The sequence below is a fragment of the Thermobia domestica genome, chromosome 3 (genome assembly GCF_964235325.1).
Source record: "Thermobia domestica chromosome 3, izTheDome1.hap1.1, whole genome shotgun sequence".
NCBI classification, from domain to species: Eukaryota; Metazoa; Arthropoda; class Insecta; order Zygentoma; family Lepismatidae; genus Thermobia; species Thermobia domestica.
Window position 1 is genome coordinate 146,590,295 of NC_137456.1, and position 15,153 is coordinate 146,605,447.

Consider the following 15,153-nt stretch of genomic DNA (forward strand, 5'->3'; position numbering starts at 1 on the left):
TCGGTGGACTACAGATGGTCAACTATTGACCTCTCGCCAGAAATTGGTGGCCCCGCAGCGACGATCCGTGGTGGCCCAAGTTCCATTTTGAAAACTTTACCACCAGCAGCAGAGACGCGATGAAACGCCAACTAACCACAAAATTACTCTCCCAAAATATGTCAAAATGCCTATATGTGTGATTTGTTTATATTTAGGTGAATCAAAAAAACACAAAACAAATACCCGGGGTGGACGCAAACTATCAATATTACGATTACTAGGCACGTGTTCTCCTGACTTCCCCACGGAAACGATCATAAAAGGCTTGGTTGTTGAAGGATAAATCATTGACGTCTTAATTTAGCCAATCAGACAAACCCCTACATTTCGAGTTCTAGAAGGTGATACCGTGAACCGTTTCAGATTTATTGCTTCCTGGTGGAGTACTATCCATGAGCAAAATTTGAGCATAATAGCCGACATGCATCTTCGGTGCCTCTTATCTTTAGTACAATTTTAACCAGAGATGGTGTGGGTCAATGAAAATTTGATCCACGACCCACCATGACCCACTATCACCCACCACCCAAATGCCCCATTGGCCCACTCTGACCCATCAACCATCGTGATCCACTCTGACCCACCACCAACTATGAACCACTCTGAACCATTGCGACCAACTCCGACCCACCAAAACCCATCGACATCAACTCTGACCGATGGCCCACGTCCTCCTCTCCATTGACTAAAGAGGTTACACTTGTAATAAAACAAGACTGTGAAATTATCACTTATCGGAGTTTGAATTTCTACCGTCAATGGCTCAAGCACCTCTCTGTTACAATACTGGTGGGTCTGACCTTTACGATATATAATGGCAAAGTGTTTCTCATCTTCCAAATTAAAATGAATTTAAATTTATCATATATAATTATTTCTTTGTTGCCTTACAGACACATTTCAGTAGAAAATAGGGTGAAATTTGAAAGTTTCAAATCAAGGAAAAGTAGACCAACGTAAAAAAAAAAAAAAAAAAAAAAAAGAGAGAGAGAGAGAGAGAGAAACTAATTTTCTATATAATTAAGCATGCCGTACTAATTGAAAATGCCCATGTTACAAATTTTATGGCCATTTTTCTCTAACTTTATGGCTTGATTGCCTTATGCTCGGAACGCTCCATACATTAAACACCAGCTTCAGCAATTATAAATAGAAAGCAGTGGGTATAAAATTCAAAAAGAACTTTAGTATGCATTACTCAATTTGTTTCTCAACTAATATCAATCGTTTTCGATTATTTTTACAAATCAACCCACTACCAATTTCCAATATATAGAAAATGCACCCCCGTCCCCCCGCCCATAAAAGATAATTTTAAAAAATGCCAGGACATATTTTCTTTATTTTTAATAAAGAGTTATATGTTGAATTTCAGCTCTCAGTTGAACGGCTTGTAAGATACTAAATTTTTCGCAAAAATTCGGACTTCTACTCCCCCTAAGGATATGTATTATAATGAAAGTGACACGCGTATGGTAACTTCCCAGTTGGGAATGGAGCCTGATTATATACCAAACGTCAATTCATTTGACTTTGCAATTTGACCGTGATGATTACGCAGACATAGTTACTTTCAATTTTTTATGATACATATCCTTATTTCATATGTTACAGATGATTCAAAAATATTTTTTCAAGCAGTTAGCTCCTCTAGAATCTCACAGGCTGCATCCCAAAATCCAACTCCTACTATCCTATGACAATCCAAAAGTGACTGAACTTTTTTTTATTAGGAACAAATGACAAAAGAAAAATGGAGATCTTGAAAGTAAAATGTAGAAAAGCTCGGTGCCCCCAATAACTACATATTTCTCCACCCCTTCATCCCGAACTTAAAAATAAAACTTAATTCGAATATGGTTAATTAGTGAATTTATCACAGTTAAATTCCACTCACTACATGCTACAGCTACAACTATGTAACAAAAAATAACAACTGTGAAACATGTTCTGAATTACTATTAGATTTCTTACGCTATTATTAAACATATTAGAATAGTAAAAGAGGATTGTTCGTGAAATAGTATATTTGCTCTTGATTTATAACTTTTTCATACGGAAAAAATTAAAATATTGTTCAAGTTTTAAACTTTGCACTCTGCAAATATGTTGCCCTCTAGGCAATGGGACTAATGTGAAATATGGACTAATGTGGACTAATGGGAAATGCTGCACTGTTAGCGGCGCTGAAAACTTACGATTCGATTCTAATATCGAATGATTTCGATATCTTTATGTCGCTACGTAACCACCCTGGGTGCTAATGGAAGCTTAATTGGACTTGAATTGAAAGTAGAACTATTCACCTAAGCGACCACGAAACTATAGATTCGATACTAATATCGACCCGTTTCTAGCATTTTTGATATGTATCCCGACAGTACTCTTTTTCCAGACTGTAAGAAATATAGTTAAAATTGCTCTAGATATATCAGAATTATGTTGAAATACACACATAAATCCATTTTTATATTCTGTATAAATAGAGAGTGAGCGAGCGAGCGAGCGAGCGAGAGAGGCCGACTCAAGGCATCACCACCTCCACATTGCAAAAGCATATATCAGGAATTGAATTGAAAATCTATGTAAAGACTTTCTGCTGTGGCATGCTTCATAAGGACAATTCCAGTCTGCTCACGTGACCTTTGGGGTTCATGAATTTTTTTTGCGAGCGTTCCGACTTTGGATTCTCTGTTTATACCTTCTGTTTATGCATCGAATAACTTTTCAAGAACATAAATGACATTCTGTATTATGAATGTTGAGGATTACCCTCTATATGACAAATAGCTGCAAATAAATACACTACATGATTTATTTATTGCTATTGAACGAGTTTCTTAACTTGTATTTACATCCTCATATATAATACCGACCTACTGTGAAAATTATCTCAGATGTTATATTTAAAACATAATAATTACTATGTTCTGCAATGATTATGTTATATATACACAACTTATGTATTCTAATGTAATTATTTTATATAATTTTTCATGCATTGCGGAAAATATAATTTAAAAAAAAGGACTAGCCTAGACGGGATTCGAACCCTCAACCTTATGATTTGAAATCCGACAGCTTACCAATGAGCTAACACAACCTTCTAGCGAGGCATAACGGATCTCAAGATAATTATGACATTCATATCCATTACAAACGCTTTTTCTGTTCTACTTTGACTTTTATTTTAGTACTCAGGCGATAATTATGTTCTATTTCTTAACTTTGAGCATTCTTTTACATATGGAAAGATTCCTTAACGTATTTAAATGTTCCATTACGTATGGAGAGCTAAATGACAAACAAGCATGTGCTAACATTAAAAAAAAAAAAAAAGGTTTCGAAATATTGTATCATTAAGTATTTCAATCAATGTTGCTTTTTTAAACACTTGGTAACAAGTCTTATTATATTTAAAAGAAGAAAAACACATCTGCAAACTTTTTCCCGATTGCAAAGGCTGGCTTGGAGGTTCGAACCTGGCTTACTTTTTCCCGAAGATACCCGAAGCTGGACTTAGAAAATTATTGCCTCAAAACACCAGTAAAGAATGCGCTCAACCTTTTTGAGACAAGGTGTACATTGCTACAATATAATACAGTAACTATACAGAGGATATCGAAAAAGCGTAATACCAAACATTTTTGTAATATACATGCGTCTAATTGAGTTTGAGTTTGAAATTCGTTTAGTATGGTTGTAGACGATTTCTTTTACACTAATAGTACAATTTTTCATAATTAGTATTTACTAAATAAAGAAATATAAAGATACTATAATATATACTTACCGCACAAATTCGTTTAGTAAGATTGTAGACGATTTTTTTACACTAATAGTACAATTTTTCATAATTAGTATTTACTAAATAAAGAAATATAAAGATACTATAATATATACTTACCACACAAATGTTCACTTTCATCTGCGATATTCCAACAATCTGGAACACCATCACAAACTTTAGATTTGTTTATGCATTGAACACAGCCGCACGAAAAGTCTCCCTTGTCGCAAACTTTATAAGTTTCTATTTAAAGGATAGGGAAACAATGTAGTAAGTATATTTGTTTCCAATATATTACCATTATCTATTGCCTCTTAATATAGAAATAAAAATCATAATTGTATTCACGAGTTATGAATTGAACACAGAAGTTAAAACCCGTCAATTGATATTGCAAATGTATAAACATATTTCGTTCCTAATTATTTATGTATATATATATGGAGTTGCAAAGCTCGCTCCCATGCTCAGCGTTGAGTAATCCCTTACATTAAACGAAACAAAACGTTTAATAAAACACATAAAAGCTGGTTGTTTTAAGTTATAAGCTAGCGAAACCGAGAAGTCAAGTTTCAAGGAAGCTTGGCTTCAAAACTATCTGACCAACCTAGTATTGAGGACATACTAATATGGAAATAATCAATATGGATTTAAAGGTAAAAACGTGAGTAAATATGTCATAAACACATGCACTAAATCGCCACTGTACAAATATTGATTTTTAAATTTCTTGTGTATAATTTGGCTTACTAATAACAAGAAACGATCTGCATGCATGCATTATTTTGATCTATGTAATGTGAATTAATTAAAAGTCAATACATTATTTCTAAACATATTTTATGACACATTTAGTATAAGATCATATATTATATTTACGGAGCATCATATGAGTTTCCACTAATTCTGTTTTTTTCTTGTCTGCAATTTTCTGGTGTTTACTAATTTAGTTACTTTATAAATCCCTTATAAAATATTTTTGTTTTTGTGACACCTCAGCAGAAATAATTTAACCTATAAATGGCTCCGAGACTGAAAATGTTGATTATCAGGAAAGATACATATTTCGTTAATTTTAATCTCCAGTTACGAGGGTACATATGTAACTGATCATGCAGGGCAATTTGTAAAATAATAATAATAATAATAATAATAATAATAATAATAATAATAATAATAATAATAATAATAATAATCATAGTAGTAGAAACTAGCATATACTTTTTATTTAATTACTCGGGTTTTAAATTGTTTATTTGTTTACAATGGAATTTATGAACAGTTTTCTGTATCATTGCATTCTTTACATGTATATTTTGCACAATTAATCATATTTTAGTGATGTTAACGTTTTGAAATTTTATCCTTTTCTTTCTTACTAACCATAAGCAAACCATAAGCCTTATTTGATAGAAAGGAGTATTAACTTAATTGCTTAGTTTATATAGTTTTCAGAGACAGGTTTTTGCTGAAAGAAATATAATTGATATTTACGTTATAGGAAATACGATTTGAGAAAACAGATTGCGTATGTGAGGCTAAAATTGTGGATTTGTTATATCAAGAATCTATTGTGTAATTGGATATTTTGGTATTGGCTTTGCCAGAAATTTTGGTTAAAAGCTTAATAAATAACTAATAGATTAAACAGATCAATTCCAAATGTTTATCTTATATTGTGTATAATTGTCACAGTTACAGCAAGATGACTGACGCCTGTGTATTGCCATCATATCAGTAGTTTCAGATTACTGGCTGCTTGGTGCAACTTCTACGCTCCAAAAATAAACATTATAATATTAATCGCTAAATTGCGCTTTCAGTACAGAAGGGAATCAATTTATCTTTTGGTCATTTCTGAAAATATTTCGTCTATAAGAACTTATGTGAACCTCCTTTCAAAAATTATATATGTACATACTCATATTCCAGATGTTGTTAATGATCTTTATAATGTTAAAAAAAGTTTTGACTTTTGGATGGATGTAAACGTGCCGTACTGATCGTATGTCTCATTTTCTCACAACTTTGCAAACCAAGTTGATTTTCTTGTGCTCTGAATGGGCCAAATATTAACTGCGGTAGTATAATCTTTATTTAAATTTATACAATTTTCATATTTATGAGTAATAGACCTATTATGAACTAACATAATCAATGTACTTAATTTGTACTGATAACTTACATTCGTTGGTTAGCGTTGGTGAATTCGTGCCCATCTATACGATACTTGTAGATCTTCGACATAAAATCTAATATTCGTATATTACTGTCTGAATACTTTTTTCCCCCCTTATGTTAGCCTCGATCAATTCATAAGATGCTTACCTTCACGTTCATTATATTACTATTACTCCAACCCATTTTAAACTTCTCCAGAACATTTTTATTGCTTTTGTAAATTGTTTGGTAATGATATATTTCCTGAAGTACAATAAATATTAATACTTTAAATTGAAACTTTAGGTTTCAGATTATCTGATTTTAGAAACAATGAATAATGAATAATTCATGTAGAATACAATTAATTTAACAAAACTTCATAATGAATTAACGATTAAAATAATTTTCGATAAACCATTAGGGATGACCTAGTTTGAAAATCATACGTGATGTAAACAAATATAGGTACACTGGTCTCCACATGAACATCTATCGGCTTTTTCCGTAACGATTTTTGGAAACTCAGGATAGCAACAACATTGCCTGTTATGTTATTATAACTCCAATGCCAACTACAATATACTGAATCACAAATTTATGAAGGCCCTTACGACGGAGTAATGCACTTAATGTTCCTTTTTGTACGCATATTTTTATTTTCTGAAGAAATCGTGGCAGCAGAAGATACCGATACGCTTGACGGTTGATACAGTTCATTTTGAGTGAGGTTATTTTCCATATGTTTCTTCTTCGTTTGTTTCATAATATAGAGATAGGTGTAAAGTAAAATATATGCAAATTGAAACGATGAGTAAAACTACTTCTTACACTGATATTGCAATTTCTAATACTTTAATATTTGAGCTTATGTGTGTTTGTGTGTGTTTATGTTTGGATCTTAATTTTTATTTTTGAATTTTAATTTTATTTATTTATACATGTTGCTAGGCATTAGCATCATCTATAGTGTAAAGCCCTTCAGGTGTGAGTGATGAGGTCGTTCGACATGCACACTGTCCAGGTGAGTGGGGAAGAAAGGACGCTGCCTTGAACCACTAAGTTAGATAGCGTACTGCGTTTTTCTAGTGTGAATGAAGATAACCCAAATAGAACGTCTTTTTTTATTTCTCTACAAAAATGCTTTTATATTTTTTCGAAGGAGTGACCCAAGCGAAATCGAACCCGGAACTGCTTGCACCAAACGCAAGAGGGTTAGTGACCTCACGAGTTTACTATGCGCACCACGATACATGTTTATTCTATACAATTGGATGTAATGTACATACCGTAGTTGTTCATTGCATCTGGGAAATAACCTTAATTTTTATTTAATACTCGAAATTGGAGTGTTTAAATTAACAGTAACTCAATTAAAACGTCAGTTACGAACAAAAGAACTTAGAACGTTCCCAAAACTTTTTTGAATTTATGTGCTTATTGTTATTTGAAGAAGAAATCAGTGGATACTATAATACCTAGGATTTGTCTCTCTGCTTCTGATTTTTATTTCCTTCTTTTTCATTTCAAAAATGAACTCAAAATTCAATCGGGAAACTACTATTAGAATGACTTAACTACAAACGGATGTACAATACTAAGATTTGTCTCCCAGAAATAGGAATCCAAAGTAGCAGGATCCAGTTTGAAGTCCGTGAAGAGCTTTCGTGAGTGTAGCATTTAACCAACGAGTAACATAAGCCCTAAAGGTACTTAGTTAATCTTCTCTATTATATAAATGCTGCATCTTGTTGGAAGCATGATTGCACTACTGAACACGTTTTTCATATTGTACAACCAAATAAAATCGTTTCTATTAATACTAGTCAATATTTTTCTTATTTGTAATTGCTATCCAGAATTTACATATTGCACATTTAACCGTGAAATTTAAGGGATGGATTAAATTTTAAGCACCAATTATTTTGGAAAATTACACTCTTAAAATTTTTAAGTTAGTTATTGTTTAGTCCGTAAATATGAAGTGCGTAGTAAGTGCACCCTTTTATATTCTATTATAACTTGTTATTTAAAAGAGAAAAATAGATTTATAACTAAAATTTTAATCACTTACTATAAGATGTAGAATATTTGTATTCGCAGATGTATGGTAGTTTTGTAGAAAAGCAATCAACATTTTCGAAATTCCCGTTTGCATCCATGGAACCACAATTATATTTTCCAATGTTGTTTGGTCTGCCAGGAACCCATCTGTTATATCCAGACTCTGTCACAAGTTGACCTGAAAGTTTAGATTAGGATCAACTAATTGAATTAATGTACTTTGCTTTTTTAACTAATAAGGAAATGAGCACGTGATCTGATAATGTAATTCTATTTATGTTTTATTTTGGTCTCATGATGTACTCCAATTCGACAGTATTGAATACTTGATTGCAAGTTATTACTTTTCCTATTTTTATATGCAATATCAATTCGCAAACTGTACAACTGTTGTACAATACATATATCAGTACATTCGAGATAATCATGGTTCTGGTAATTGATTTCAATTATTATTATTAGTACTGTAATCAGGTTGACTCGTGCTTTTGTTCTTTTCAAAATTGTTAACTTGCGTGTAATATTCACGACTTCTAGAAAGATATTTCCTAACTATTATTGAAATATTATTCACTGTTACCTACTGCTGCAGTTACAAGTTTTGTATACCTCCCACTGATGTAACTGACGATGTCCAGGTTTTAGTTCTAAAAATAGATATTTTTTGTCCATACTTACCGTTTTGGAAAGAACATTTATTGATCCCATTGTATATTTGTATAGTCTTATATTTCTTATACTTAATTACTGTAAATTTTGAAGAAATATACGTCGCTTATACATTTACCAGAATTCGCTTATACATTTATTTTGTCTGTCTATATCTCTGTACTTGAGATCGTTAGGGAAACTAAAATCTCAAGAAATACTTGACACAACACCATCGACTTGGGATAATATATAATGTATCAAAAGTTACGACTCAATTTTGTTGATATAGGTAATATTCAAATCAAAAATAATAGAAATAAACCATTTCCTACAATATGACGCATCTCAAGAACACATTTCATATATATATAGAGAGAGAGTCGAGAATAATTTTTCCATTTTTAAAAATTTAATCCTTCAATCCTTTTACTCAAAAACAAAAATGACAGAATTCAACTAACAAACTACATCCACTTCTAATATTTATCCCTTTAGTGTGGAAAAGATAATACATAGCTAGAAGCTATTTTCTGCAAACAATTAAGTGGCCCAAGAATATATCCCATCTCCACTCCCATACCTCTACTTAGTCCGAAATTATTAGAAACCACTTCTGATATCAATATTAATTGATAAAAATATATCACACAACAAACTAAACTCCTTCACATGGTGTACCATGTCATTCATACCAGAAACACATTGGTCGTTCTCTAATTAAGATACCGGTAATTTCATCCTTAATGGTTTGCACTGAATTATGCTTACATAGTGTGACAGAAATACTACGCTTAAATAAACTTCAAGAAATACTAAACTCTCTATTTTTGAATGCAATAATTAATGGAAGAATACATTTTCAGTTTCAAGTAGCAACATTTATAAAGACGCACATGAACGAAACTTTTGTGCTGAAATTTGTTGTTACCCTGATAAACGTGTATAAAAGACTAAATGTTAAGTTCCACGAAATTAATAACGAATAACATTAAAAGTTTAATTCTCTCATTTACTAAAAAAAATATAAAGTTAAATAAAATTTATACATTTAAAAAAATACCGAGCGAAGTAGCTCAAGTGGTAGAGAGTTGGCTTAGCATTCGGAAGGTCGCGGGTTCGAATCCCGCTGCCGACCATCCTGACTGAGGTTTTCCAGGGTTTCCCTCAGTACTACCAGGCAAATGCCTGGATGGTACCTACTAAACAGGCCCTGGCCGATATCTTCCTAAATCCTTTCCATTGTTATTGCTGTTCGAAATCCAGTGTAAAATGGCCTCTGAGCTGTATCTGGTGATTGTTAAATAAATAAATAAATAAAATACATTCTGTTATATTTGTGCGTATGTATGCAATTTAATTTCTTAAGTGTATATATGTTGTTTTATTGTTCTATTGATAACTACTTCAGATATTGATAACTTTAAAATGGAATAATTATCAGGTCATAGAAATATTCATGTAGTGTTTCATTTTTCTTCCTCTTTTTTAATGTTCCCATAAAATTCAATCAGTACAAATTTTCCATATTTTAACCTAGATACAGGATCTTGTGTATGTTTTATATTGAGAAACATAGACAACATGCACTCTTCGACAAATAGAGCCAGACATTAAATGATCAAAGAGTTAGGAACTTACCAAAAAGATTAGTGAATTCGCCTTTTCCAGATATATCATTGAATCCAATGAGTACTGATTTGTTATATTTTATGTGACGCATTAACTTTACAATATCATCTGCCTCTTTTACTGAATTGATGACAGTTAAGAAACCATCATCTTTTTCACAGTCTAGTTTCGCACTCTCCCAGTTGAGTGACTCATTGTGGAAAAAGAAATAGCCAACTCCTTCGATGCACGTGTAACCTTGTGCAATCCCATCGATTCCATGGTCAGTGCGTGGGGGTGTTGAATTGTGACATAGTTCTGCATAATAAAAAAGTATATAGAATGTTAATCATTACAATTTATCAGTTTGATATCTTTAAAGTTATGATTCTACAATTATCAACTTCTGGCATAAAGTTCAATAGTAAGACTATTCATGGCTTTGGATTAATTGTTTTAACAAAAGAGACACTGACCAAAGCTTAAAACTTTACTTTATTTTAAATTATAATTTGTAACTGTTTCGGATATCTAGCATATCCTTCTTCAGACACGATCGAAATTAATGAAAATACAGACATCAAATGATTAAATTAGCTTCTTAACCAAAAGCTTCGATTTCTTATTACTACTACTACAACAACAACAATAATAATAATAATAATAATAATAATAATAATAATAATAATAATAATAATAAAATTCCGATAAAAACGAGTATTTCGAAGTATATGTAATTTTTGTGAATCGACAAAATGAAAACTTTTGTGGTCTAGTACTGCAAGTTACTTTCAATAAATTAAAAATGGCAGTTTAGAGCTAAAAAGATACTCCTTACTCTCACGAATTTTAGACTGTAATTAAGTTACATCGTTATGAGTGGATATAGTTGACAGAGCATTTTTAACTATATTTCTTGATTTATTTATTTACTTATTTCATTGCTTGCAACAATCCTCATTTTATTGATGTAGACGTAGAGTACAGTGGATCATAAAAAGAAGAGTACTGCCAATGATATCAGAAAAAGTATATTATCCGTATCTTGAACTGATTTAAAAGTAATGTAAATAGCATCTTAAAGCAATGTTAATTGCATCAAATATGATTTTTTTTGTTTGTATTTCCCTGCATGGATCCTTGGAGCATTTTGTGTTATTTTACAGTACAATGGTAACTCCATAAATTACTTTGTACACTGTATATCAATATTATGACGAAATAAATATAGTGAGGACATAACGTGGCGATTTTTTTAGAACACAATAACTAGGAATGTTGGATATACTCTTAAAATATACAACAGGAAAATACACCTGTCGATAAAATGTAACGGCGAATAACATTTTGTCAATATAATGAAGTTTAATTTTTAACGGTTTGTAAAGCGTAATTAGAAAATCATATAATTTAGAATAGTTTGTAGAAAACTGAAGCGAGAAGGATTTCAGCAAATTATCTTGCTGGAATTATCTTCTTCATCTTACAACTGTAATTTTTAAGAAATGCGTGTATTTTGCATTTCCCAGTAATAGGACGCCAGTGCCTTAAGCATGTATGATTTCAAACAGAGTTTCTATGATCACTTCAATTAAGTTAGTAGAGTTCTCCGTTAAGGTGTACGAACAATACCAACGTGTAGTAAGAAAGAAGTTATACAATGTAACGTAATGTAAAATCAACCACTTGTTCATTCAAGATATTCTCCAGACCTAAATTTGCAGCTACCATTTCTGTATGTAATGTCTCTTGAGAAGTATGAAATTTTGTAAATGGATAGTCAACAGAACACCTGATATTTCAATAATATTTGTTACTGTTACAGTACCTACAACGTATGTGGAAATAATGACAAACAATTGGATTGAACGTATAATACAAATTTGAAAATGAAGTAGTTGATTGGTTTCGATGGATATGAATTTCAAATAGCGAAACTTGTGAAAGTCGATATCACAGAACAAATAATAATGTTCGCAGTGATGTATTAGTCGCAACTTTCGTGAATAGAAGTAAAGTTGTTGTGGTAGTATTCATAGTGGTTCCGAAGATAAAACTTTTGGGTAGGAGATTATTGTTTTTATTTGATTACAAATTTTCACATTTCTCTATTAGTAGAACACCGTTAGAATAACGACCTTGAGCTAAAACGAGCAACGATTACTGTTATAATTACTCTTAAATACAGCGATTCCTCTAAAATACGCATTAGCTACAAAATCCTATCGAAAATTAACATACGTGAAACGTAAAAAGAATAACTAAATATACCCGTTATGAGACGACGCTTAAGTATCCATTACCACAACATGTTATATCCATACAATCACATAAGTCAACAGTAGGTTGTGCAATTCAGCGGAATGGCTATTAAAACTTTCCGGAAGACCAACATCACGTGTTAAAGAGAGCCGAAAGATCATTTGTGAAAATCTGTGCTAGTTTTAAATACGTACCTTGTGACCATTTGAAATTTGTTAAGACAAAGCGTGAATCATATATCTATACAACTGACGGAGAAAACCTCGGTACGGATTGTGGGAAGGAATGATGTTTTCTCTTTGCATCAATATAAAAGAAGTTTCTCGAAACTTTTTATGGTTGCTATTGCCGTTATCAACAGAGAACGTCAGGATTCGAAGGTTGAAAAAAGTGAAAATCAACCTTTCCTATTACGAATAACATACGATATCCTAGTTTACATATGCATAACGCGATCGTTTTATAGTGATAGCATCTATCATTTACGCAACACCAGGTCTAAGCTTCAGTCGACACTGTCAAATTGTTTATGGACTTCTTCCGACTCATGACAGCTAAAATCAATATTTACAGAATTGAGATGGTGAGTATTACCTTTAATTATTCAGATGTTAGTGTCAAGAATTACTATACTCTTCTACCTCTCAGGAGGTGTCCCTTTCGTCACGTCTGGTTTGAACGGTAAAGAGCACGTAGTAAATTTAAAATCACTATTGGGCAAGGCTCTTGGTACAGCCGGAATAAAGTCTATGCTAGTGGAAACTGTGATGTCAGGCAGTACCCGAGATGTTGACTTCAACTCTGAGCATAACCGTTATGATTGCTTGGAAATCTCAGGTAATCAACAACTTCTACTTCTTTTGATGAAATCCAATGAGCCTTTGCAGATAATAGTATACTCTAACAATATATAATTTTAATCTTATTTACATGTACTGATATCTTATTTATATAGGTATACACATTAGCCGTTCCATAAGATCTAATATATATTTTCCTATAAAATTATCTCATTATTTTCTAGCGTTTTCGCACTTGATTCGTGTTCAATGAATATAAACAATACATTAAGTTGGTGCAATAGCAATGTCTCATTTTATGTCTGATAAACAGTCAGATTCTGTAACATAACCATTGGAATAACAGCACATACGACTTTGCTAATCGTATGTACTTAAAAAAATAGTTGCGGTGCTTGTGCAGTAAGAAGGTAGCGTGTTGTTAAATATGGTCCTGTTAAACGAATAATACAGAACACACGGTTTAAAGTGACCTTATTATGAGCTCAAGGTGGAACATTCTGCACATCTAACAGCGATAAACAGAAACCTTACATTTTGGCGAGCAATGGTGAATGAACACAACACACAAATTGTGCCTATTGTTCACCATCCAGCATTTTGTTTTCATGAGTTGCTCATAACAACATTGATAGCAGTTCACGGGAAAATTGATTCTGTCATTGTAGATAAGTTGTGTCCAGCATGAAGCTGTCGTTTCGTGGCTCTGTGAAATCCGGGTGGACAAGAGGTTACACAGGCCAATGAAGATGAACATCTGGATAAGCACATTTTTCTAATAGTACGAAATGATTGGAAAGGATACCTCGATCGTTGTTGGCCTATAATAAGAAAACTAAAATACTACGATACACGTTGATTGTCACTACAATGATTGGATCATAATCCACTACCATAATGATTTCCAAACTACATCTCAATCCCCAGAAAGGTTGGTGCTGGTATAGTGGACTATACTACGGTTAATCTATCGTACCTTCCTCCATCTAGTCAATACATCATTGTATATCATTACAATGTGGAACTCCAAGAATTTCAGGCAAATGTATTAGTTTCATTTAAACTTACATTATTCTTTTTATTTTTTTATAATTTCTCAATTTTACTGAACTAAAAGAAAATGCAATACATGCGATAGGTCAGTAGTTACTATGTCAATTTGTCTTTTTGGTAGAATGTGTAAGTAGTCCTATTGGAATAGAAATGATATATTAGTGACAAGAAGGGAATAGTGTTTCAACTTGGATATTAACAAAGGTTCATAAATCAAGGCAGTGTTCCAATAAACCAAGAGCTTGTATGTAAAATTCAGGTTGCGTGATTTATACAAAAATGTCAGTGCAAATAAATAATTCATAGATGGCGTTGTCCAATAAAATGTAGTAAATAACATACGAATATAATAAATTGTTTAAACTTTAATCAGTCATCTGAGTTTGTTCAGAATTTATATAAATACCCAACCCAGGCTAACCAGAAAGTAATTAAGAATTCTAAATATGCATTTCCAAATTATTTGTGTTTTTCTGGATTCGCCGAAGTGAGACTTCTAAGTGTAAGTCAACTAAAGGCAAAGGAACAACTTAAGCTCAATCGGTTCCCAGTTCGGAATGACTTGATTTTTTCCGGGTTTAACCAATGATTTGGTTTTAACAGCCTTCGATACTTATTTCCAAACCGACCCGAAACTTAAGAAGTGGAAGTGTCGTCACACCTGACGCTGTCTTCCCATTCTTAGAACAATATTGAAGAGAGAGGAAAGTCAAAGGACTGGCT

At 32.3% G+C, this 15,153-nt stretch overlaps 1 protein-coding gene across 1 annotated transcript in view; it reads right to left on the reverse strand.

The window, feature by feature from the left end:
• The window catches only part of LOC145681987 (uncharacterized), a 189,048-nt gene that overhangs the window by 60,310 nt on the left and 113,585 nt on the right, over positions 1–15,153 (reverse strand). Inside the window, exons 6-8 of the mRNA XM_081753588.1 lie at positions 10,346–10,633; positions 8,067–8,234; positions 3,950–4,075 (exon numbers count right to left, since the gene is read on the reverse strand). Of these exons, the coding sequence (XP_081609714.1) occupies positions 3,950–4,075; positions 8,067–8,234; positions 10,346–10,633 (582 nt within the window). The remainder of the gene's footprint in view (positions 1–3,949; positions 4,076–8,066; positions 8,235–10,345; positions 10,634–15,153) is intronic.